Source organism: Staurois parvus, unplaced genomic scaffold, assembly GCF_062004578.1.
Source record: "Staurois parvus isolate SC_StPar_1 unplaced genomic scaffold, SC_StPar_1.0 ptg000668l, whole genome shotgun sequence".
Classification (NCBI taxonomy): Eukaryota; Metazoa; Chordata; class Amphibia; order Anura; family Ranidae; genus Staurois; species Staurois parvus.
Genome location: NW_028318464.1, coordinates 5,003,086 through 5,030,069, shown reverse-complemented (window position 1 = coordinate 5,030,069; position 26,984 = coordinate 5,003,086). Strand labels below are relative to the sequence as shown.

The 26,984-nt window shown below is 41.5% G+C and overlaps 1 protein-coding gene across 2 annotated transcripts; it reads right to left on the bottom strand.

Moving 5' to 3' along the window:
• CCDC61 (coiled-coil domain containing 61) lies at nucleotides 1-21,404 on the bottom strand. Of its 2 annotated transcripts, none has more exons than XM_089651992.1 (14): nucleotides 21,294-21,404; nucleotides 14,849-15,004; nucleotides 14,609-14,691; nucleotides 12,157-12,317; nucleotides 11,925-12,077; nucleotides 11,622-11,832; nucleotides 10,819-10,901; nucleotides 9,762-9,949; nucleotides 5,589-5,667; nucleotides 5,073-5,131; nucleotides 4,845-4,920; nucleotides 1,601-1,670; nucleotides 1,376-1,448; nucleotides 1-1,153 (listed from the first exon to the last, which is right to left on the bottom strand). In XM_089651992.1, exons 2-14 carry the CDS (start codon nucleotides 14,994-14,996, stop codon nucleotides 1,059-1,061), a joined length of 1,479 nt encoding a protein of 492 aa, XP_089508118.1. In that variant the 5' UTR covers nucleotides 14,997-15,004; nucleotides 21,294-21,404; the 3' UTR covers nucleotides 1-1,058. The 2 variants fall into 2 exon arrangements, with proteins under 2 accessions (XP_089508118.1, XP_089508119.1); XM_089651993.1 differs by having other exon boundaries at nucleotides 1,610-1,670.
• Between the last annotated feature and the right edge of the window lie 5,580 nt (nucleotides 21,405-26,984).

Genomic DNA, 26,984 nt, shown 5'->3' with positions numbered 1-26,984 from the left:
TTTTACCTTAAATAAAAATATATTTAAAAACAAAAAAAGTTTAAAGACAAAGCACAACTCCAGCCAAAGGTTTAAATTTTATTTGTTAATAGAGCAAGTAATAGTCAGAACCTCTGTTGCTGCTTGTGTCTGCACTGGGGAGATTTTCCTCTCCCTTCTACAGAGACACAAGGACAAGAAATATGAATGAACACAGGTGACAGCAGGACAGAAAAAGAGCAACGAAAACCATACAGATGTTCTAAAAACAATCCCTTTCTAAATAAAATTTGCTATTATACCCATTCCATCACTTCCTGTCTCTGTGGCATTCTGTCATCTGGACATGATTTGAGGTCAAATCTCCTAGAGGTGCCAGAGGTTCTAACCCTTCCTCCCTCTGTAGAAAACGAAATATAAAGTTCTGGCTGGAGTTAGCCTTAAAAACGTGATAATAAAATACAATCTAAATAAATAACATTTCTCACATAAAAAAAAAAAAGCTCTCAACCCACCCATAAAAGTCCAAATAATTAATGGAATACATTTACAGAGAAATCATTCACAGTCTCAACATGACATACAAACCATCATGTAAGTAGCTATGAAACTGACATCTCATTTGCATTGAGAAAAACATGTTGTTATGCTTTCTGGTTCAAGTAAGCCAAATTAGATCCAATTCTGAGAAATGGAAAATGACCCATCTTGAATTTTTGGTCCACTGACTTAGTGCATTCTGAGTAAAACCCTCTTGTAAATTATTTCAAGTCTCGAACAGGTAAGTGTTCAATAAGATATTTAAGGTTCTTTCCACACTTCTGCAGTCTGCGTGATTCAGTATTGGTGATTTCTTTGGAATCTCTGATGTTTGTTGCAGATTACGTAGCATCACTTAACCAAAAACAGTATGGAATATGCAAGGCTATTAGTGTATGATCTCCAGAGGGATAATTTTCTCCATTTTCAATTTGGAACGATTTGGTCTAGAATAAAAAATTTCGGATTGTCCATGTATAATCAGCACAGTCCTAGACTAAAACACCACCATACAAGATAAAGGTCTTTTAGAGTCCAGTTTAGGTGCGTGTATCCAAGCTCCTCATATAATCCTGCAAGGCCTGAAGTCGGGAATCAATGTCTGATAAGTCAGAGACTGCGTCAAAGCGGTTTTCTGCATTGGGTTCAAGAAAAATTTTATTAGATTTGATATATACAGAAATATATACCCCAACTTGTTTAAAAGAAAACTACATTTTAGATTCTGGGGTGCAAATACATGAATGCAGCACATAAACAGATGCCTTCTTACCACTGAAAAATGAAACCTGACAGATGGCTATGAGCAATGGCTAGTCCACATATAAAAAAAATTTGAAATGAGAAACAAAGCTACCTTTCTCAATTTTCCTGTCATAGTTTGGTGTGCTGGAAAGCCTCTTTTTGCTGGCTGATCGGTCTTTCTTTCTCTGCAGATCCAAAGAGAAAAAAGAAAAAAAAAAAAGTAAACATTTTCCTACCGACACAAACCAAGTAGCAACATATGTACAAAATCATATTCCATGCTGATAAACAGGGCAACAGCAAAAAAAAAGCATATCAAATTTAATAGCCAACTTACACTATTCCGACTATTCCATGATGAAGGAGCAAAAGGTTTCCTGCCACGTGTTGCCTGTTTTCTGTCACCACTATAATACGGTTAGAACACATTGTGAGTACTGTGTACAAAGCTGACATACAGAAAACTACAGATGGCACAAGAAAATTATACCAAGCTATTTACATATAAAATTTGTTGTATGATAAAACAATGATATATTACACATTAACTTGCCTGGCCTAAAAAATACCTAAAAAGATAAGTCGCGCTGGAGTGCAGGCACCAAATGCTACTATCTTCAAATCAAACTCCTTGGAACATTATGGAACCAATACAGTGCCTTAAAAGTATTCAGACCCCTTGAAATTTTACAAATTTTGTCATGGTACAACCAAAAAACATAATAGTATTTTATTTGGATTTTATGTAATAAACCAACACAAAGTGGCACATTTGTATTCAGCCCCCTTTACTCTGATGCCCCTAACTAAAACTAGTGGAACCAACTACCTTCAAAAGTCACCTAATTAGTAAATAGAGTCCACCTGTGTGTAAATTAATATCAATATAAATACAGCTGTTCCGTGAAGCCCTCAAAAGGTTTGTTAGAACATTAGTGAACAAACAGCATCATGAAGGTCGAGGAACACACCAGACAGCTAAGGGATAATGTTGTGGAGAAGGTTAAAGCAAAGCTTGGGATATTATTTTATAACCTAACCCTGAACATCTCATGGAGCACTGTTCAATCCATCATCCAAAAATGGAAAGAGTATGGCACAACTGCAAACCTATCAAGACATGGCCATCCACCTAAACTGACAGGCCGGACAAGGAGAGCATTAATCAGAGAAGCAGCCAAAAGGCCCATGGTGACTCTGAAGGAACTGCAGAGATCCACAGTTCAGGTAGGAGGATCTGTCCACAGGACAACTATTAGTTGTGCACTCCACAAATCTGGCCTTTATGGAAGAGTGGCAAGGAGAAAGCCATTGTTGAAAGAAAGCCATAAGAAGTCCCATTTGCAGTTTGCGAGAAGCCATGTCAGGGACACAGCAAACATGTGGAAGAAGGTGCTCTGGTCAGATGAGACCGAAATTGAACTTTTTGGCCTAAAAGCAAAACGCTAGGTGTGGCAGAAAACGAACACTTCACATCATCCTGAACACACCATCCCCACCATGAAACATGGTGGTGGCACCATCATGTTGTGGGGATGCTTTTCTTCAGCAGGGACAGGGAAGCTGGTCAGAGTTGATGGGAAGATGGATGAAGCCAAATACAGAGCAATCTTACAAGAAAACCTCTTAGAGTCTGCAAAAGATTTGAGACTGGGGCGGAGGTTTATCTTCCAGCAGGACATCGACCCTAAACATACAGCCAGAGCTACAATGGAATGGTTTAGAGCAAAGCATGTTCATGTGTCAGAATGGCCCAGTCAAAGTCCAGATTTAAATCCAATTGAGAATCTGTGGCAAGACTTGAAAACTGCTGTTCACAGATGCTATGCATCCAATCTGACAGAGCTTGAGCTATTTTGCAAAAAAGAATGGGCAAAAATATCACTCTGTAGATGTGCAGAGCTGGTAGAGACATCCCCAAAAGACTAGCAGCTATAATTGCAGCGAAAGATAGTTCTACAAAGTATTGACTCAGGGGGGCTGAATACAAATGCAAATGTAAGGAACGGTCTGGCTGCAATACACTGTAGTAGCTTGTGCTACATACAGTAAGCAGTGCAAACTTCCTGCAAAGGTACCACTACTTCTCTGCTGCCCATTGTTAGATGGGGACTTTTGCCACTGAGGGACAACCTTGTATTATCATCAATAAAAAACAAGGTGTTCTCTGGCTGAGGTGGAGATAGTGTCCTAAGCGAAGTCAAGAATCCCTTGTATTCAGATAATAATACAAGGTTGTTCCTGCCTGTCTGAGGTGCTGCATAACTGACTGTCTCTGCTTGTTGTATGTAGCAAAAGCTACTGCAGTGTATTACAGCATCCCAGCGGCCATATTATTTATTTTACAATGGTAAGTATTATTTTTAACCAAGCTGGCCCAGACAATCTATTTAAAAATGACAGGAAAGCCAGAGTTCTGCTTTGCTTAGATGTGAACTTGTGCTTTGCAAATGCGGAGCAAAGCAAAAAAGTTTACTGTAAATCTTCCCCTCTCCGGCACCACTTTGCCTTGCCTTCAATCCCCTAACACTCTGCTGAGAGAAAGCTAAAAAACCATGTGTAAGCTACAAGATGTGGGCTATAGGGTATGGACTCTGCCATCTGACAGTAGTGGTGCTTGGTGACTAAAAAACCAGTGCGGTCACAGAATAAATCACATGCTACATCATAGGTAAGCATAGGTTATTTGGGGGGGGGGGGGGATTAATGCAAAGCTATTGCTTTTCCCCGTCATAGATGTCTGGTCTTCTACAAACTAATTTGCAAATTATCAGCCCTGCCAGATTTTCAAACAGACCAAAACATTATTTGTTTGGCTTGCCAGGACAGATGGTCTAAAATATCAAAAGAAAAAAAAATGTTTGCATATATATTGCATCATTAATTCTTAGGGTTATATGGCCTTCCTACATCAAAGCCTTCATTAAATGCAGATCTACACATCTGGACACTACAAAACAAAAAGAAAAAAAACACTAATTAATTTTTTAGTATTCAAAGTAAATAACTCCCCCCATCCATCAATGTCTCCAAGCTTTATTTTGCTAAGAAGTTACTTTGAAAAACACTCCCTAGCCTTTTTGGCCATGGCCATCTTGAGTAAGGGCAGATGATTCATGCAACATTTACTTCCTGGAATCCATCTAACCTCAGCTCAGGCATGCAGGCAGGAGGGTGTCCTTAGCTGAGAAAATCCCTCCTTCCCTCCTGAATACTCCTGGGATGTATTACATAATTTGCATAGGCACAGAAACCAGGAAGTAACTGAAGCAATAGAGAAAGTTCAAAACAAGCAAATATGATATACCTTCCTATTGATTTAGTAATGCTAGCAGCATAAGGATTGAAAATAGTCAATGTTGATTGAGAGAATGAAGTTCCACTTTAGCTTCTTATCAGAGTCGCTTTAACAAAACAACTTCATACTTGCCTCAGGCAGAAGTAGAGTTGCATTCTCAGTATATAAGAGCTTTTGTTTTTATTTCACAATATTTTAGTACTGCACTATAGTGCCACTTCATTAGACACCCTGTAACTGCTTGCTGAACTATAGACCCAGTATAGACAGTATGTAACATTACCTGCTGGGTAATGGATCAACATACTCCATTTCATCTCCAGAACTTTGATAGGATCGATGACTTCGAAGACTCTCAACTATTACAAAAAGAAACATAGATAGGCAGCTAAGTCATGCTCATGTAAACTCCTATTATAAGTTCAGGTGCTACTTGTCTAGAAGCGTTGTAGAATGATCCTCTAAGTAGAGAAGGCATACAAAAAAGTATTATGATGCAAAGGTGACCCACCTGATGAACTGCGTCTCTGTCCTCTTATATTAGATGGGGATGCCAATGCTTGTCGGCCTCTGCAATAAGTGGTTAAACGGTTTAGAAGGCTAATAGAAGCATAATGAACCCTTCACAAATATTTGTAATACACATATATTTTGTTATGTACTTGTACCTACTGAAAATTACAATAAAAACTATAAAAAAGCTAAACAGAAAAGTTTTGAATAGACAACTACAAGGGAAGTAGGGGTAAAGCCGGCTGATTGATTTTAGTAGCACTTAGATGCAGAAGTGAAGCAAACACTCGTGTGACTGAGCAAAGTTGCACACTACTTTCAAGTGCTTTCCATGTGGGCTTCAATAAATTAAATTCAATAGGTAAATATACACTGCATATGCGCACAGGTATGTGCAGAGTTAAATAGCTCTATAAAGAGCCCTCTAAATTCAGACAGGCACAAGCACAGACATCACCTGTGTGAAAAAGGCCCAAAGGTAGAGGAGCAATTGAAAAAAGGTGTAGTTACTCACTTCTTTAAGTCAGCCTCCTTCTGTTTACGTTCTCTGTCTCGGATGTAGGCTGTAGGATCAAACCGTGGAGGGCGGATAGCTAAAAGGTAGCACAAATTAAAAGAGGTACATTAAATGCTTGAAAAAGAGTCTATATAGTTTTTATATATGCTTTATATAAAAGTAGACAGCAAAAAAGTATGCAAACTGTTCCTTCAGACTAATGCTCTAGTCACATTATAGTGGTACAGTCTCAGTACAATATCAAGCAGGCTTCTTGACAAGGTCTTCCTGGCTGGAAGAAAAGCTGGTTATAAACATGGATATGAAGTAGAAATATGTAAGGATAAAGGGGAAGAGAAGTCATACATGGTGTCATTCAAGAAAAGATGTGGGGATATTGGTGAGGGAGGTAGGTAACAGGCAAGTCACAAAGGAAATGAGAGATTGCGGGGGGGGGCAGCCTCGCTGTACTGTAGATGTACCAGTAGAACCACTTCTGACAAAAACGTCTTCCATGCTCTAGCCATACGTTTAATTTCACTACATGTGTGAACTACTATGACTGCAGAGAGCGGGGGTAAGCAACTTCTTGACCATGTGTAAGTGACAGGCAGATCGCAGGGTTGACCTCAGGTGGGAAGCTATCACAGCTGACAGCCAATCACAGGCAGTGAAAGAGTTTCTCTGTTGAGCTCTGTACACTGCATTACTGTCCTCCACCCTGCTGACCCCTTTACTTGGCCCTAGAAACTACTGAGCCATGTACACTGCCCTAGGTACTAAAAGACCTCTGTACACTGCCCTACATTCTACTGACCTCTGCCCTACATTCTACTGACCTCTGCACTCTTTATTTCACAGGCCATTCACAGGCTACAAATTGGAGATACTAGACGTCTGACTCCTTGCTAGCACACCCCCTATGAATACGCGCATATAGCACGAAACGTGTAAGGGAAAGAGCTGAGGAGTCCAGACGTCACGTCGCCGTGTCCCTACATGGGCCGGTGGCTATCTTGAATCCTTTCATGGTCAGTGCTTTCTTTACCTATGTCTACTACGGATCAATACATTTCATTTTAAAACGATATCACACCATTCTGGCATCCTTTCTTGGGACTCTTGCTGAGCCCACCACCCACAGAGTTCTCAGGGAAGGGAGTCCAGAGGTGCAGTATCGGTACCGGATGATCCAGAGGGAACCCCATAAAGGATAGAAGTACCCAGAGGGAAGCCCAGAGATGGTAGACGTACCCATAAGATGATTCCACTGAACCATGGATATGATACATGTTTCTATATGCATATTGGAATTATGCATCTGGTGAGTGTATAATTCAAATATCTGATCACCAGAAGACGCACAGTGGATCACATAGGTCATTTATTTAAATAGATTGACACTTTACATTACATTACATTGGGATTACATGCGTATAAAGACTGTGCTATTGTGATTACACTATTAATAATCTTTTTTTTTTTTTTTTTGTTATATCAGCATTTGCATTTCATATCTGATTATCATTAGTACAGCGCTGCAACTTTGTTGTCAGTTTGACCTCTGCACTCTGCCCTACATACTTTTAAACCCTGGACACTGCCCTACATATTACTTACACTGGCCAGGTCTCAACCCAGCCAGTCAGGCTGGAACTCGGAGGAGAGGGCCAGGCCTGAAAATAGTTGAGCCTGCAGTACCAGTTTTGCTTTCATGATGGACTCTCATGATGACCAATCACTTTCCAGACAAGCAAATTGTGAATGAAAGTGAATGGCAAGTTTTTCACTGATTCAATAGTGTCCTTTGTGCTTCAATAAAGTCTCTCTGTGCCCCCATTGTTGCAAACCTGTTAATGGCAAAATGGGAAGCAGAAGAAATATATGGGAAGAACAAGTCTTTTACAGGCGCTTTATAGATGATATTATTGTAATCTGGAAAGGGAGTGAAAATACATTAAGGCAATTCATGGAGGAATAGTAATGCATATGGTATCACATTTTCGGGAGTTTGGAGTCAAAATGAAACACTTTCTAGACCTGACTATATATGCATCTAATAACAGATATACAAAAACATTTTTTTAAAGAGACATATCAGAACAGTTTCCTAGCTACCCATAGTTGTCACCACCCAAAATGGGTTAGTAACGTCCCTAAGGGACAAATGATTAGAATGTGACGGATCTGCGATCTGGATGAGGACTACTTTACCCAGAGGAACATTTTAATGGATTGGTTTAATAAAAAAGGAAACAAGGAGCAAAAATTTATTCAAAAGAGAAGTAGCAGAGATGAATAGAGAGGAACTACAAAAAAAAAAAAAAACACACCAGAGGACATGAAAAAAATAACATGAAAACGAACATGGAATTTGCATGTGTAACAGATTTTAATAGAGGCTGTAGAAAATTGGAGAAGACAATAACTATTGGCCAATCCTTTTGAAGGATAAGAAGGATAAGATATTGGGAAAAAAAACTACCCCAAAAAACCTAAATTTAATTTATAGGAGGGCCAAATGTTTAAGAAGCAAGATGAGAAGTGTACTAGACCCCCAACACCCCCCCCCCCACAGAGTGAAAAAGTTACCTTCCTAGATTTAAAAGGGTATCATAGGTGTAAAACATGCGTTTCTTGTAGGACAAGTGATCATACAGGAGAGGAAAAGAAAACATTTCAAGTCAAATAGAACTGGGAAGGTATATGGAATTAAACATTGGATTACATGCAAAAGTACGCTTGTCACCTATGTACTGGAGTGCAGTTGTGAACTGCAGTACGTAGGGCGTACAACCAGACAATTAGGGATCAGAATAAGGGAACACATGAACAGCATAAAAAAAAGGGATATGAAAAACAGTGTGTCAAAACATTTAGAAAAATATAATAAAGATGCCAGTCAATTGGTATTTTATGGTATTGATAAGGTCCAAGAAAACTGGAGAGGGCAAGATAAGAAGAAACAGTTATCGCAAAATGAATTCATTTATTATACACTTTAACACCAGTGGAATTGAATATAGATATTAATTGTTTTATCAGAAATTATTGATATGTATAACATGGTCTATGGTATGACATCATGATCGATATGTGTATTGCATGTCATAATATGTATGAGGGGATGTGGAAGAATTGCTTAGAGAGGTTTATTAGAGATTAACCCAGGTAACCACTTGCCCATCAGGCATTTTACCCCCTTCCTGCCCAGACCAAATTTTCAGCTTTCAGCGCTCTCATACTTTGAATGACAATTATGCGGTCATACAACACTGTACCAAAACTACATTTTTATCATTTTTTTAAGACAAATAGAGTTTTCTTTTGGTGGTATTTGATCACCACTGGGGTTTTTATTTTTTTGCTAAACAAACTTAAAAAAAGACCACAAATTAAAAAAAAAATAAATAAATATAAAAAATATAAAAGATAGAGTGAGTATGTATGCATGCTAGTTTTGTTTTTTTTTTTAAAGGATGATGCACCCTAGTGATCTTGGATCTATTTCATGTTGTTCACATGGATCTCCACCTCTCAAAAAGTTGCCTACCCCTGGCCTAGGGGGGTTTTTGCTTATGCTGAGATACATGCTCTGGCAGTATTCACCAGGGTGCTTATATAGTTCTTATATGTTTTCTGTTGTGGTGGAGCAGGAAGGAGGCAGGTTCATCAGGGACATGAACGTTCGTAAACTTTTGTGAATGATTTTTACATCATTCCAGATGCTCAGAAAGCCTGGGACATAGACCCACAATACCAACATGTCCAGGGTATAGACAGAGAGAAGGAAATGAAAAATGTTATGGACCCTATACCACCTCCTTAGGAGCTTTTAACCAGTTTCCTGAATGTTAATATTAATTTATGATTTATATGCAAAAGTATAATATCCACTCCTCATGCTCTTGTGTGAAGGATAGTTGTTATTCCCTTTCCCATTTCTGTAGAAATAGCAAGAGTTGTGTCTCATAACTGGTTGTGTATAATGCACAGAGGGTATGTCTAACTGGACCCTGTTCCTCACACATAGATTCAAAGGTCGCATGTAGCGCTCAAGTGGAGGGAAAGAATGCAGGAAATGTTGACGTTGGACGTCCTCTAAAATCCTAGTTCAGAGTATGTTGGGTTTGATTGCACCTCTGGCAGAGGCATATAGTTTTTTGACTATCAAAAGAAGGCAGTGCTTACCCATTGGAGAAGGCGATAACCTTGGCTGCCTAGTCCTTCCTTCTCCAGAGCTCAGTCCACTTCGTTCCCGGGATGTTGACCTCTCTCTTCGAACACCAACCTCTCCACGAGAGTTACTGCGTTGAATAGGCCCCCGGCCAGCAGAACTGGAACGGCTCTGTGATGATGGGCCAGTTGGTGTGACACGTCTATAAAATAGCATAAGGAATGAAAGTAAATATGAAGCTCTCATAGCCTTCTTCAGTGCAAAAAAACAAAAAACAAAACAAAAAAACAAAAGATAACCCCAGTCAGGCCTCAAAAGCTAAAGGTCTTATTTCAAAACTGTCTACTCCCCTGTTGTACATTTATACATAGGCAAAATTAGACCACATTCTGTCCTGCACGCTGAAGTGCATCACCTGGCTCGTTGTGCTATTGAATCAAATGATTGGAAGTAGTCTGGCACACCAGACTCAACCTTGCTGACACCCAGGGATCTGCTTCAACTGTGCTCTGTTCCTCTCAAAGGACCCAGGGGACACCAGTGGCTACAGTATTGTCAGCATACATCGAGGGCTCTTCCACTAAGCCACATCTCCTGAGGAAACACAGGGGAGGACTCTGAGCCTGAGCAAAATAAGGGAGGGCACCACTACAGCCTCTGTACCCATGAGGATAGGCGATTCAACTCAGGCAGAGAAGAGACCTTGGGGAAAACAGAGAAGGTGATGGGGACGGAAGGTCCCCAACAAAGATATTAACAAAAAAAATTAAAAAGAGAAAAGACGTTAATCCTAGCCAGGAAAAGAGCAGATGCAACCTCTACAGGTCCACTGTTCTAAAAACCATGGGGTAGCACATAATAAAAGACCCCTGCAACTAGAATCAAGGACTGAGAGAAAATTACAAATGGTTTTGGTGTTCCTGTTAGAGTGGAGGAAACAGAAATAACTGGGGTGACAATACTATTTTTTTTTAGAAGGATATTTCCTATTTAGGTGGAGCCTCTCACATGCTCTGTACAGGAAGAAGATTGAGGGGGAAAAAAAAAATGTTTTCAAATAGGTTTCCTCACCCTCTTTTGTACATAGCTAGCTCCGTGGTCAGACTCTTCACCTTCAAACGAAGGGTCCTTTCCAATGCTCGTGCTTCTTCCAGCTAAATCAGGGACAAAAGCAGACAGTCAGTAGGTGTAGAAACCAGAAACTCATACGAGCTCCAATAATGCCTCTATCAGCTGCACATTGCATACAACAGTTGTCAATGGTAAGCGTTTTCTGTGGCTGATGCTACTAAAAAAAAAATCTAATCCACAGAGCTCATAATAAACACCTACCTGATCCACTCTGCCTGGTTTGGCATATTGTGCATAATGAAGCATATTGAAGCCCACTCCAACCATTTTTTAAATGATGTCTATGCTGACCAGTCCTAACTACCAGAAAATGGATTTTATTGCTATCTGATTAGATTGTATGGGGATTTAAAACATATACAAAGCATGGGTCGTCTCTGCAGACAGTGCTTTACCTAATTATTCATGCTCACCTGAGCTACTGTACCTGGAAAGGGTTCCCCTGGCTGCCAATGAGAGCTAAAGCTAGGAACAGGTAACCTAGCAGTTATGTTGAGAGCTTACAAGTGTTGTAATATAAATGTCCTAATAAGGGATTGTGGACTTGCTTCACGTCAGGATTTAGAAACGACCCTGAAAATCTGCAGGCTGTAAGGAATGCACCCCTACAGTTTTATAGCTACTATACAAAAAAAACACTATTAGTGGCTTGTAGAAGAAAAATGATCTTTATACAATTTTCATAATAAAAATGTAATTATTTCAGAACGGAAGGAAAATATTATTGCAAAACTGATCTTTACCTGCTCTGTTAGCTGACGGCATTCCTCCCTCCTCTTACTGGCGAGTCGCTGATTCCGGCTTCGCTCTTTTTGTAGCTCTGACTCCAAGGTCTGTACTGCCCTCTTTAGGATTCTAGCGTGGCTGGCTTCCTTTCCATTGGGGATTTCAATGTCCTGTAGCCTCTGTAAAGTAAGCTCAGCCTCTCGTTTCTCCTCAGTTACCCTGTGCAGCCTGCATATCAAACGCAGTGCCAACAATTAGAGAACAGGAAACACTTGTAAAAAACAGACTACTAAGGTCCTTCATGTTACTGCAGTACTCACTCTTCACGCAGATGTCTGATTTCAGAATCTTTGTTCTCTTCATTGGGTGCTAGCTTAAGAGCAGCAAGCTCCTCCTTGAGCCCTCTAATCACTTGCCGTAAATAGACAGGGTCTGGTTTACCAACATAGGGCAGAGGTAGAGGATAATGTATTCTGTAAACATAAACTAATCAGTGAAGAGGAATTTTTTTTTAGTAAATCTTAATGACACAGAAATGGCAATAAGATTCACCTGTCAAACTCTACAGAGTAGATAAGAATAAGGTATCGCTTGGAACTGAGTGTTGAGCTTTTGGCTGGGGGGGGCTGGCGCTGAGCCCCACCAGCCTTTCTATGGCGTAGTAATTCCAGGTCTGCATAGGTCAGGAGGTCAAGTGTTACTGATTCGCTGGTCTAGGAAAAACAAATGGAAAATCATAGTTTTAAAATACATAACTTCATTTATGAATGCTAAGCAACAACTGAAGGATCTTATCAGTAATACCCTTACTCTAAAGTTATGTCAATAGTACAGCTTCATATCTTAAAGTATATGCTAACCCTCACCTTGTATAACAACCAATGCCATTAAAAATACAACCGAAAGGCAAAACATTTGTGTATACATATAAAAAACATGATAAATACATTTTTCCCCCTTTATAAAAGATGATCACATACCATCTGTTCTCAACTGCATAAGGAGCTCAGGGTAGAGAAGGAGCAGCACACTGATCTTCCCAGTGAATGACTGTGCAGGGGGGGGGGGTTGTTTCAGGACAAGTCTGATCATTGAAGGAAAGCAGGCAGAGTTCTCAGCACAGCCAGAACACTGACCACGCTGTGCTCTCATGCCTAATGTGGTAAGCTTTTTATAGGCAGCAGAAGGACTGGCAGGAACACCAGGGATTTCACACAAAGGAAGCAATACAAAGAGAACAGGATACTTTTCATAAATGTACATGGTACAGCAGGCACATATCAGGAATATTGGGTTTACATACTCTTAAACTAGCCATAGATTATGCAATTTCTGTACAATCTCCTTTAGATTTACTCTCAACTATGTAGTGCAAGGAACAGAAAATTGATGTTGTGCTAATCACAATAATGCCACAGACATTCCAAAACAAATAATAAGATGAGAAGACAATCGACAATACACCATAACAATCAGTAAATGGAAGGAATGTGGGAGTAAAGGGAAAGATGAAATAATAAAAAGGTCCAAAATGAGGACCACAAGGTGTAACAGAGAATAAACCGTGACCGTGGGCAAAACGCACGGAAAAGATCAGGGAAAAAAAATATTTTAACTAAATCACAGTAATATAGTGGGACATATGAGTCCGTCATAACATAAATGGGGTCTGGGCACGGAGGTGAGGAGGCATTTTAGCCGGTGTGGGATTCACTAATCATTTACCTATCCACATTTTTTTGGGGGGTTTTTTGGACGCGTTTTTGTTGGACGTTTTTGCACATGGACTTTGTCGCATTTATGATTTTTTTTTTTTAGTCACGTTATTTATTTCTTCACTGTGTTACTGTATTTTACGGTCCACAGTAATACATTGATTTGGTTTCACTGTGCGTTTGTATCACCATTTTCTGTTTTATACTAGTTGCATTCTATATATGTTTGCCACATTAATTTATGGTATTTATGTGGTCACTTATTAGTCGTTTTATGTCACATGGCCTTTTGATGCACATTGTGTTATGATCCTTTAGTCGCATGGTCACATTTTTTGGCCTCACTGTGAGTTGTTATCGTCATTCTTCTGTGAGAAGTGGTTTGTCCACTTTTAATATTTAAGCACTTCATTTCACATTTTGCTTCACTTTCTCAACAGTTGTATTCACATTTTTTAATTTATGTTATAATGGAATCATATGTGCCACTATTACTGTGATTTAGTTAATATTTTATTTTTCCCTAATCATTTCCGTGCGTTTTGCCCACGGTCACGGTTTATTGTCTGTTACACCTTTTGGTCCTCATTTTGGACCTTTATTATTTCATCTTTCCCTTCACTCCCACATTCCTTCCATTTACTGATTATGTTATGGTGTATTATCTATTGTCTTCTCATCTTATTATTTGTTTTGGAATGTCTGTGGCATTATTGTGATTAGCGCAACATCAATTTTCTGTTTGTTGTTTTTTGCTAGTGGTATAGCCAGGTGTGTGCTGCTGTCCCAATAGTCCCATCTTTTCTAGTAGCAGTGCGAAAAGTTTTTTACATATGTAGTGCAAGGGCCTGCCTCATTGGATACAGATACAAGTGGTGTTTAGGCTTGACCTCAGATGTAAATGGATTTTGATAAAATTGTCTGAAGGAAAATTGTACAATGTATGGCCAGCTTTAGGATTTCATTCTTGCTGGTGGCAAATCATCAGGCAAGTGACAGATTAAATCGTACTAGCTTGTGCAGTTGCTGGAGCAGAAACCTAGAAGCTCATCAATCCAGCTCTAGGCCAAGGTATTATTGACAGCTATGGTTTCAGCATGAACCCTTCTGGGATCTACCCCAGCTACAGAAACCAGCTGTCTTTTAAAAAACCACTGTTGGGAGTGGGAACTGCAATCCCAGTTCTGTTGCTTCACCTTAGGCAGAGGCGAGACCCTCCCAGGCAATTGGGAGTGAAGTGGTTAAATTACAATGCAACTCCAAAACAAAATTATATATAAGCATGTTACCTGAGTAAGTGCAGAGTGCAGCATGTTACAAAATATTGAAAACTGCTTGAAGTTTCCAGTCTTGTGTGTAAGGTCTTCAATAACTGCAATGAAATGCAGATCAGAGATACTCATTTATACCAAAGAATGAGGGTAACAAAGTGCACTACAGACAAATCTATACATACACCTCATCAAATGAAATGAAGTTGACACAAAAACACAAGAACCTATGCTTCATTGTTATTTAGTAACACTCACACTCTGCATCAAACTCGCCCCTCCACTGGTCAGTTGTGAGGGCATCTTCAACTTCTACTTCTAGGTGACCATCAGTGTTTCGGATACGCAGAATGTGTTCTATGCCTCTAAACACGCATCGTGCTTCAGCTACTTCACCCTCATCCATTTTAGAACCTGAAACAAAAAAAAAAATGCCAACACATACAGAACAAAACATGCATGATCAGTAACTGGGTGTATATATATATATATACACATCTATCTATGGGGAACAAAAACTCAACTGTCTTATAATAGCAAGATTGTATGCTCTCATGAACAGGGCCCCCATAACACTCGTCTTGAACTGTTTTGTAGCTGCACTGTCTCCCTTTATTTTGTAAAGCACTGTGTAAAATGTTTATAATTGCTTTATAAACTGTGCATAATATGTTAGATTCAGGAATCATGGGAGTGTATTACAGTGCAACTGATGTAGGGTTTCCTGTAGCTGTGATACTACTAATGACAGCAAGTTCTGTATTAAATATGAAGTCATTCTACCTTCTGTTAAAACAACCCCTGGAATTACTGTCAAGCTTCAGGGAATTATAGGGGTGGAAACTGCAACATTCAAAGAAGTCCTAAAATGTTGTTTTGTAGAACCTCTCGAATGTTTCAGCAGTAGAGCCTATACTTACAGTTCCTCATCAGCCAATAACCACACATTCTTCTCCTCGGGATAAAGAGCTAAATCAGCATCCAACCATAGCATTTTCAGCATACACTCTTAGCAGGACTACAATTTTCTTCAGTGCAGTGGCTGGTGGTTGTGCATCCCTTTCCCCAATTACTCTGCCACTCGAGCCCCAGAGGGATGAACAGAGTGAAGCAATTATTTTTTCATTTATTTATACAATTCTCACAAATTCAGCAAAAAAGGCCATTCACCTCAGACTGATTCTAATTCTAATGCTTTCATACATTGCATTCAAGTATGTAGATCAGGAGTTTCACTTCCTTTTGATTTTCCCATCTGCATATTTGCAACCACTATATAGTACAAGTGTTATTTTACAGTGGGGAAAACAATTATTTGATCCCCTGCAGATTTTGTAAGTTTGCCCACTTACAAAGAAATGAAGGGTCTGTAATTTTGATCATGGGTGTATTTTAAATAATAGAGACAGAATATCGACCAGAAAAAAAACAAAAACAAAAACAAAAAAAAAAAACACACAACAAAAACACACGATACAAATGGTATAAACTGAGTTGCAGTTCAGCAAGTTAAATAAGTATTTGATCCCCAAGCAAAACCCGAATTTGACAGGTACCTGCTCCCACTTACGCTGCGATCACCTAGGCGATCGGAAGCAGAATTTGTCCTCCTACCCTCCCACCCCAAAGTCTTGTGGATCACGTGACAGGTCCCAGAAAATGACGGGGCCATTCATGTAACGCAGCGTTACTCGCACATGCACAGTGGGCACCCGGCTGTTAAGCCACTAGCCGTCACAGTCGGGTGCCCACACTGAAGATGCCAGCTCCTGGAATACAGGACGGCCGGTGAAACGGGCTGCAGTGGGGGCAACGCGGGAACGAGGGACAGATGAGTGACTGTTTTTTAAAAGTCAGCAGCTACAGTTTTTGTAGCCGCTGACTTTTATTTTTTTACAGAGTGAGTGGAACTCCGCTTTAAGGTTTCTTGGCTGTCACTTGGAAACTCAAAGTTTCAGCTCCTTCTATAACTTTTCTATAGGATTAAGCTCTGGAGACTGGCTAGGCCATTCCATGACCTTAATGTGTTTCTCCTTGAGCCACTCCTTTGTTGCCTTGGAGGTCATGCTGGAAGACCCATCCACGAACCATCTTCAGTGTTCTGGCTGACAGAAGAAGGTTCTCATTCAACATTTTACAATACATGGCTCCGTCCACTGGCCCCTCAATGCAGCAAAGTCGGCCTGTACCTTTAGCAGAGAAACAGCCCCAAAGCATAATGTTACCATCTCCTTGCTTGACTGTAGGGATGGTGTTCTTAGGGTCATAGTCAGCATTTTTCTACCTCCAAACACAGCGAGTCGAGTTAATGCCACAGACCTCAATTTTGGTCTCATCTGATCACAGCACTTTCTCCCAGTCCTTCTCTGAATCATTTAGATGTTCATTGGCAAACCTCAAATGGGCCTATACATGGGCCTTCTTGAAGAGGGGGACCTTGTGGGCGCTGCAGGATTTCAATTTATGGCGGCGTATTGTGTTACCAGTGATTTGTTTGGTGACTGTGGTCCCAACTGCCTTGAGATCATTCACAATCTCCTCTCGTGTAGTTCTGGGCTGATCCCTCACTTTTCTCATGATCATCCTTACCCCAGGAGACAAAATCTTTGATGGAGCTCCAGACCGAGGGCGATTGATGGTTATTTTGTATTTCTTGCATTTGCGAATAATTGCTCCAACAGTTGTCTCCTTCTCACCAAGCTTCTTGCTGATGGTCTTGTAGCCCATTCCAGCCTTGTGCAGGTCTACAATCTTGTCCCTGACATCCATTGACAGCACTTTGGTCTTGTGGCTCTCCTGAGACTCTCTCACCTCATTGGCTGAGAAAACAGCAGCAGGAGCCATTGGCTCTCACAGCTGTCAACTGCAGCCAGTGAGGAGGAAGTGGGGGTGGGACTGAGCCACACTGTGTGTCCCACAGACTCCAGAGGCTGCTCGGGAGCGAGCAAGGCACTTGGCAAGGGGGAGGGGACAGAAGCAACAGCAGGGGACCCGAGAAGAGGAGGATCGGGACTGCTCTGTGCAAAATCATTGCACAGAGCTGGTAAGGATGACATGTTTGTTATTTTAAAGAAAAAAGGGTTGAGCCTTTAAAACCACTTTAAGGGAACCTTGCTGTGCCTTATTTACAATTAGGCATATCATCGATGATCGGTGCAGTGAACCCAAGTCATCTACAGTAATATTACTGGTATAATGCAGCCACCTTGTGTATGCATATTGTTTCCTTAGGTCCTAGACCCAGGTTGTATACCAACCTCCACTCTGGCATTCTGCTCTCAAAATGTTATGATTAAATCACTTCCTATCCCAGGACATGAAGGGAAATCTCCCCAGCAGGAGCACAGAGAGTATAAAAAAACAGTAAGGCTACTTTCACACAGATGGACTTTGCCAAGCGGATCTGCGTGCTCAGCAGGGGAATCTGTCCGCTGATCCCCACTGAGCATGTGGATGGCAAGTCCACATCCGTTCTGCTTGTGCAGAGTGGACACGGACACAGCCCACTGTCTTCTGTGGGGCAGTCAGATGTAAACTGACCGCCTGTCCATTTACATCTAACTGTCACTGTTGGGACTGATTATTTAGAGGACATTGTATCTTGTATATCACACAAAATCAACCAATTGTATACAAAACAAATGCACTGCAATAGGCGCCTCTATACAAGTGGTCAGGGAATATACTGTAGCTTTGTGCAGAATCACCTATAGCAGTCCCTGATTCTATAAGCCGTGCAAGTCTAGCCTATTGATTTGCAGCTGCCCCCCAGGAATGCCATGTTCACTGTCCTGCAGTACAGGAGGCTAAAGAAAGGAAGAACAAAAGAGTTCCTGTGATTTCCGGAGTTCAGCAATCTGCAGGGGACGGCTGGGACTGGTGTCCTACAGAAACATAGGCAGGTGGGTCAGTTTGGGCGCAGGTAGAGTAATGGTCAGCAAACAGGGCAAAGACAAAGCAAACAAGGTTCTATTCTGGGGTAGTGAACAGGATTTTGTTTACACTGTGATAGCGTGTAACATTAATGATCTCCGTAAAAGCAATAATTTTGTCATGAATGGCCTTTATTCATGGTTGACTATTGTAATTGACTGTGACTGGCCACAGCTATCACATGGTATAGGGACACTGATTGCCTCTGTATCATGTGATCACTGTGGCCAAAGATCACAATAGTAAACAATGCTATCAAAAATTGGAATTGATTCCATTCATGACAGTCGTTTACTACTGGATATGTGATAGTTGCGATTGGTTACAGAGATCACATGGTACCCGGGCCAATCACAGTGGGTCCCTCTGAAAAGCTGGCAGGTGGACTTGATTGTTACACCCATTTGAAAAGGGGCCTAAATTAATATTCAGTTTTTTTTTAAGCAGCTCTTCTGCCAGGAGAAATGGCATTCAGAGGGACTAAACAGACGACCCATGTGCATGAGGTCTAAGATGACAGCTTTCACTACTGTAAAAGATAGGAGGGTTTAGTTCTACTTTAAGTAGTAACAAACTGTGAGCAGGCAGGTCTTTATTGTAGGAAAAAAAAAAAACATGCTATGTCACTTCGGCAATAACAAACACTTAGGCTTCTTGTACACTGCAGTTTGAAAAAGCTCAGTAAAGCTTTTTTTTTTTTTTGTACTGATCTAAAATGATTGTTCCTGTTTTTTGGCAAAGATCAGTCATTTGGCAGAGTGTGCAGGAGCTGAGCGATCATATAACAGCCTATGTAGTACGGAAAACAAGAAAACTGTGTGCATGGAAATCTGTAACGCTCACTATACGATATACAATCTGATTGTACAATCTCCTTTAAATCTACCATCAACTATGTAGAGCAAGGGCCTGCCTGATTGGATGGATAGATGTGCCCTCCTATTACAAAGTTTGGGTAAATTTAAAAGCAAAATCAGATTGTATAGTGTATGGCCACTTTTATACACCTAAAATTAACTAGTCGCGCTTTTGGTGCCATTAACTGTTAATGGCACCTCAAACCTAGAAGCAAACCACATTTTTCTGCATGAGCAAATTAACTGACACATGCAGCAACACGCAGAAAAATAATGTGCAAACCACAACACTCCAAAAATATCCCATGAGCTACTTTGCCATGTGTAGTGCAGCCTATTGAAATAGATGGGCAGCCCTATGCGTGTTGTGGAAAATGGGGCCTGAAAGTGAAATTGCGTTTACACAAGAGCAATGAGGCTCCATTCACATCTGCAAATGGCAAACCGCATAGAAAATGCATGCTGTGGTGTGCACTTTGGAAACACGCTGCAAACACACATCGTGCTTTGGTTGTAATTGAATGTTAATGGCACCCCATGTACAGGTAGCAGGCGCATGTCTGCCACGTGGCAAACACACTAAAAAATGCAGTTAAGAAGTGCTACGCTGCACTCTAAAAACAAGTTCTGGAGCTTCTTTGGGATGATTGCTGCGCATAGGGCAGCCCACTCAAGTGAATTCACAAGAAGTGGAAACACTCCCTTTTTTTTTTTTTTTTTTTGGATGTTATGGAGTTCCTGCTATGTGGAAATGTGAACAGGGCCTAACAGTTGAGTGTCTCTGTCCACTCCCTCCTATATACTTGTATGAGGATGGCCATACATTATGCAATCTAATTGTATAATCTCCTTTAGATTTACCAAAACTATAGGACAACACACCTAAGCAATCCATTCAATTGGTATCAAATTAGGCAGCCCTTGCACTACACTGCTGAGAGTAGATCTAAAGGAGATTGTACAATGTATAGCCAGCAGGCGGCTCTTTACCACCTAAGAAACATGCAATGCCTCTTCTGCAACAACAAACACTTACCTGCCTCCTCACAGTCTTCTACTGAATGTACACCGAGCTGGACATTCCCGGCACACTCTAGGTGTGCCAGAATAACGGACTCCAGCACGCATACACAGTATAACGTCATTCCTTCACCAGCCAATCAAGAACTTAAAACATGGCACCTGGAGTTGCTAGGAAGCAGTTGACAGTGGCCGGCTGTGGATGGATGTACCGGCCACATCACTGGACGGGAGGAAGGGAAGATTTCTAGAGGGTTTAACCCTTTGGTGTCGGCACCTCCCAGCCCTTTGGAGGTTTGTGAAGCCAGGAGGCAGGGCAGGGTTCAGGGTCATGTAACTGCTTGATTGACTGTCACATGATCAGAAAGCTCCCAACCGCAAGTAGTGATCGGGACCTTCCCGTGAGGTGCCGGTAAATGTGCTGGGAGCGCGCTCTGGACACATCTTTTGTTTACATTGGGTACACAAAAATGCGGCACCAAGGCCCAGCCGCCAAGAGACCGCATATTTGCGTGCGCTCGGCACCAAAGAGTAGCTGTGAAACTGAAAGATAGTCGCTGATTGGCTGCTGCGTACAGCAGCTCCAGTTTTGGTAAATTCTTCTCATTGTCTCAGGAAGTACTGATGCCATGACACCCCAATGACAGCCAGGCAACCAACATTTTCCAAACACTGATCTGCAGTGGTATCCTCCATATTCCCCTCAGCACTGCTCTTGTCATGAATAGGTCAGTATAGGGCTCGTAGTTCAGGGAGGTCTGAGGTTGTTCCGTCACAGTTCTGTCTATAGGGAGAGGAAGAAGCTGACAAGGACAGACACATAGCAGACAAATACAGCAGTGACAACACAGGTTATGTGCGAACAATACCACCGACAAACCCCCATTACTCACCTCTTCTCTTCCCCTTCCTGTACCAACTATCCCTCGGTCAGTTAAACCGCCGGTATCCCCCAACAACACCGCCCTCTATTCCCATTGGGCCACCTACAACGTTTCCGCTCTTCTATTGGTCTTTCTGTACGTATGTTACCCAACTTCCTGCCTTTTTGTCCCTGCCGCTCCCTGATTGGTGACAGCTCCTATCAGTCATAGCTTCCTTTCCAGCATTAGTAGGAAATACTAAGGATTGGTTGGCGAAGCAGTGTTGGCTTGGAAACCGCAAGGCCCCGCCCTCTTCAAAGTTACATTTGCGGATCTTAGCAGAGTGTTGCTGACACTGGGCAGTGCTGCTTGTCATTTCAGAGCTGTAAGACACTAGCCGTTCACTCTCCTTCTTGGAGGTAGATGAGATGACATTGTCTCTCAGTTGTGACTGGGTAAGGTGTATCAATGTATTCCCCCTCACTTCCTGTTCAGGTGACAACTGTATCATTATGAGTTTTGGCATCAATTACATTTAAACGGTCATTTTGTAGCACTGGTGTTTTGGCATCAATCACTTGTAAATTTGTTTTATTTTAATGCACTGTGTAACCTAATAATGTGTTTACAGTACTGAGTTGGGGCTATTACCAGCCATGTGCAGCACTGGTACTTTTGTATCAATTACCTCTAAAGTTGTGGGTTTTTTTTTTTTGCATAAGGTGTATTAAAGTGGAACTCCACCCAAAAGGGGAAATTCTGCTTGTTTGTCTCCGCCCCCCCCCCTGCACTGCCACATTTAGCACTTTTTAGGGGGGAGTAGTTACCTGGTTTTGACAGGTATCCGTTCCCACTTCCGGGTCAGATCACAGCGATCTAAACTGTAAGTTGCCCCCCACCATCCTAAGTCTCGCAGCCTTCTCGGACGTCCCAGGGAAGACTGCGGCCCATTCAAAAAAATGCAGCACGCTTCGCGCATGCGTAGTAGGAAACCAGTTGTGAAGCTGCAAGGCTTCACCTCTAGTTACCCTTACTGAAGATGCCAGCACCTGAAACCGATTGAAGAATTGGCTCGGGTGAGGACAGTGCTGGACCCCCCAAGACATCGTCCTGTGTACATCGGGAGCTGTGCAACTGGTGCTATTCTGACCACGTGCAATACCATGTCAGCTATTTTATCATGGACAGCAAGTTAGAACAAAGAGCAAACATGAAAGAGCTTTCTTTTGGTGGTATTTGGCTACCACTGGGGGTTTTTTCTTTCTTTTTTTTTTTTTTTCGCTATAAATGAAAAAAGACCAAAAATTAAAAAAAACAATATTTTTTACTTTTTGCTATAAAAATCTATACAATAAAAAAAAAAATTCTTCATAAATTTAGGACAAAATGTATTCTGCTACATGACTTTGTTAAAAAAAAAATCCCAATAAGTGTATATTAATTGGTTTGCGTGAAAATGATAGTGTCTACAAACTATGGTATAGATACTGGAATTTTTTTTTTATACTAGTAATGGAGTCGATCAGCAACTTATAGCGGGACTGAAAGTACGGCCGACATTCTGACACTAGGTGCGATCTAACTAACTGCCACTTACATCTCCAGTGAGACTAATACAGTCATCAATGCTAATAAAAAGCACTGTCACTGTTCTAATGACACTGATCAGGAAGGGGTTAACATCTGGGGTGATCAAAGGGTTAACTTTGTGCTATTGTCTACTATGTGGAGTTTTGCTAAGGAATGTGCCAAAACAGGGAGATAAAAACCCGGCACATCCCCTCTGACAGGAGAGAGATCTGTGTTGTTTTTTATCCTGTCAGTTGCTCCACCTATCGCACAGGTAGGTGCACCCGCCCACTACCCGGAAAAACAGAATCACGTGATTTTGCACAGAGCGGCTGCCCTGTCGCAATAAAACTGCTGAAGGGCGGTCGGCAAGCGGTTAATAACCATGTATAATTTTGTGTTTACCTTTAACCGTTTGCCGCCCGCCCTATGGCCGAATGGCAGCTGGCAAATGTGATCATATGGCGTCCTCCCGTACATGCGCAAATTGCGCTCCTGCAGAGCCACGCAGCAGCGCAATCTGTCACCGGCTGTGTATCTCGGACACAGCCGATGACAGATCTGAGTATCGGCCCCCAATCACAGCAGGTCACATGACCGTTGTATACAATGGATGGCTTCATTTATGCCATCCATTGTATACTAGTGTCTAGCTGTGACTGGTCACAGCTAATCACATGCACGTCATGTGATTAGCTGTGGCCATTCACAGCTAAGCACAAAAAAAAAACCCTGAATGAATAGATGTCATTCAGGTAAATGCTTGCTTATAGCAAAGTAATTCTTTGCTATAAGCAAATTGTGTAAAAAAAAAAAAAAAAACTGATCACTTCCCCAAAGTAGTAAAATGTTACTATGGTAACATTATACTACTTTGGTCATAGTGAAATATGAGAAAAAAAGAAAAAAATTTAATAAAAAATAATAAAAAAAAAATATATTTTTTTCATACTGTCACCAGCCAGTGTCCCTGATCACCGCCATGCCAGTTATATGATGATGCTGTACTGCACTGGTGACAATATGTAAAAAAAAAATAGTGAAACAAATTTTTTTTATTTTTTCATTTTCCAAAAAAAATACAACTTCAAAAAACTCGCCATGCCTCTTATGAAGTTCGTCGGACTGTCTACTTTGCAAAAAGGGGTCATTTGGGGATATCTGTACTGTTCTGACATTCTTGGACCTCAAGAAATTAGATTGGCTGTCAGTACTTCAGGATTGATCAATATTCAGATCTATACCATAGTTTGTGAACTCTATAACTTTCCTACAAACTAAAAAATACATCCTAATTTGGGTTATTTTCACCAAAGACATGTAGCAGAATACATCTCGGCCTAAATTTATAAAGAACAATTATTTATTTGCAAACTTTTATAACAGAAACAAAAAAAGTGTGTTTTTTTTTCAAAATTTTGGGTCTTTTTTTGTTAATTTAGCAAAAAATAAAAACCCCAGCGGTGATTAAATACCACCAAAAGAAATCTCTAGTTGTGTGAAGAAAATTATAACATTTTAGTTTGGGTACAATGTTGTATGACCGCGCAATTGTAATTCAAAGTGTGAGAGCGCTGAAACCTGAAAACTGGCCTGGGCAGGAAGGTGTAAAATTGCCCCGTATTGAATTGGTTAATTTATGTCCTGCTGATAATGGTCACCAAGGCAGCTAGTGAGGGTGAACCTACCCAGAGTGGACAGGAATGAAAACCTGACAGGGGCTCTGACCCTTCCCTTCTCTATCCAAAACTTGAAAAGTTTTGTCCTTGGAACTTTTAGTTACTAAGGGCCAGTTGGTTCACAGCAGAATCACACAAGAACGTGGTCTTCGTTTCTGTGCATTCCCTTGTAGTGCGAGTTGGCAGGCTGTTCATTTGAATGGGGTGCAAATCACACCGAAATGCACAAAAGGTAATGCATGCACTACTTTTGCGCTGCACCTAAATCACGTGGTAGCATGCGATCTGGTGCTCGCAAACATACTGCGTTTGCAATCTGCATTTGGGGGGCGTTAACAATATATTGGCACCCAGAGCAGACTGCAAAGGCAGTGTCTTTTGAACACGGTGTGGGAAATATGCACAGAACATGCCTTTCCCACTGATGTGAACCGGTCCTTGGGTTCCTTCACACTAAGCTTGAGCATTTTTCAGGCGTTCCATTTTTTTTTTCCAGGCGTCTTTGAGCGTTTCTTTGAGCAGATTTGCAAATATTATAGGTTTTGTTGCTGTGGCCAATACAAATAGCTCCTGTTTGAGCTGAAAACGCCTGAAAAAAAACACTCATTCCCACTGTTCAGGCATTTCCCATTCAAGTCTATGGGGGCAAAATGCTCAGATCTGTCTGAAAAGTAGCGCAAGTACTTTTTTGAGTGACAGGCGTTTTGCTACAGGCGACAGGACAGTCAAGTGTGAACAGGGGCCATTGGAAATAATGGGATTTTATTTGCTGAGCGTTTTTGAGCTTCGAGTTGAAAAATGCTCAAGTGTGAATGGAGCCTTAGAGAAGGAGAAGCAGGAAATCGCATAAAAAACATTTTTTGCAGGCATTTTTTTCATGTGCTCCTATTCAGGTCTACAGGGTCTCTGCCACAAAGAAGCTCATGTACTTTTTTGAGTGACAAGCTTCCAGCAACACAATGCTCAGGTGTGATTGGCACCATTGAATATAAGAATCTTAAAGTCGAGTGTTGAAGCTCTTCAAAAACATGCTTTAAATTGTTCAGAGGTGACCTGAACCAAAGGGTTGGGGGCAGTTTTGTTGTGGTGATGTGCCCTAGATCCCTACCCTGGGTAAATCACAACCCCCTTCTATCACTCACTGCTACTACCCTCTAGCTGATCGCTGGAATGGGAAAGTACTTTCAGGTCTAGATCCTTCCTCTTTTTCTTCTGCGCAGTTCTTCAGGTGTCTACATCACTGCCTGTGCGATGTGGACACTTCTCATTGGCTGTCCAGTGGTGGGTCCTCACAGGAACCATAAGAGGAGTGACGACATTATGCGTGACCGTAGAGTACTGGGACAGCAAGGGATACGTTGCAGCAGCAGCAAATGGTGCTGGTGAGGGACCCAGATGGCAGACTTAGGTGAGTAAATCCTCCTTCAACAGGTAAAGCTGCTTTCCCACTGAGCTTTTTTTCCTTCGTTTTTGTGTTTAACTGCTTGCAGCAGTACTGGTACAGGGCAGCAGGGCTGTGCAAAATCGTTTGTGTGTTTTTAGTAGTATCTCACAGAAGTGAGTACACCCCTCACATTTCTGAGCACATGCACTCAACTTCTTTGGTCGACCATGGTGAGGCCTGTTCTGAGTAGAACCTGTCCTATTAAACTGCTGTATAGTCTTGGCCACCGTGCTGCAGCTCAGTTTCAGGGTCTTGGCAATCTTCTTATAGCCTAGGCCAGTGGTCGGCAAGCCGCGGCTCGCGAGCCACATGCGATTCTTTACAAACTTTAATGCGGCTCTTCTGTGTGCCGGGCGGCCGCCCGAGAGGACTCTGCAGCTAGCCCAGCAATGGGCAAACTTCGGCCCGGCGGACCATTTAATCCGGCCCGCGGAGCGTGGCAAACATTGGCTGTCAGGATGTAGGCGGGGCAGCGTGACGAACTCCTCTCCTCTCACAGTCCGCCCTGAAGACCAGAACGGCGCGGGAACACAGCGGGAGGAACGCGCGGAGCAAAGGTAAGTGAATTGACACAATATGGGGAATGAATTACTATAGGGGGGATGAATTACTATAGGGGGGATGAATTACTATATTGGGGATGAATTACTATGGGGGATGAATTACTATATGGGGGATGAATTACTATGGGGGATGAATTACTATAGGGGGGATGAATTACTATAGGGGGGATGAATTACTATGAAGGAATGAATTACTATAGGGGGGATGAATTACTATAGGGGGGATGAATTACTATAGGGGGGATGAATTACTATGGGGGATGAATTACTATGGGGGATGAATTACTATGGGGGGATGAATTACTATATGGGGGATGAATTACTATAGGGGGGATGAATTACTATAGGGGGGATGAATTACTATAGGGGGGATGAATTACTATATGGGGGATGAATTACTATGGGGGATGAATTACTATATGGGGGATGTATTTTCAGTTTTAAAAATGTGGCTCTCAAAATAAAT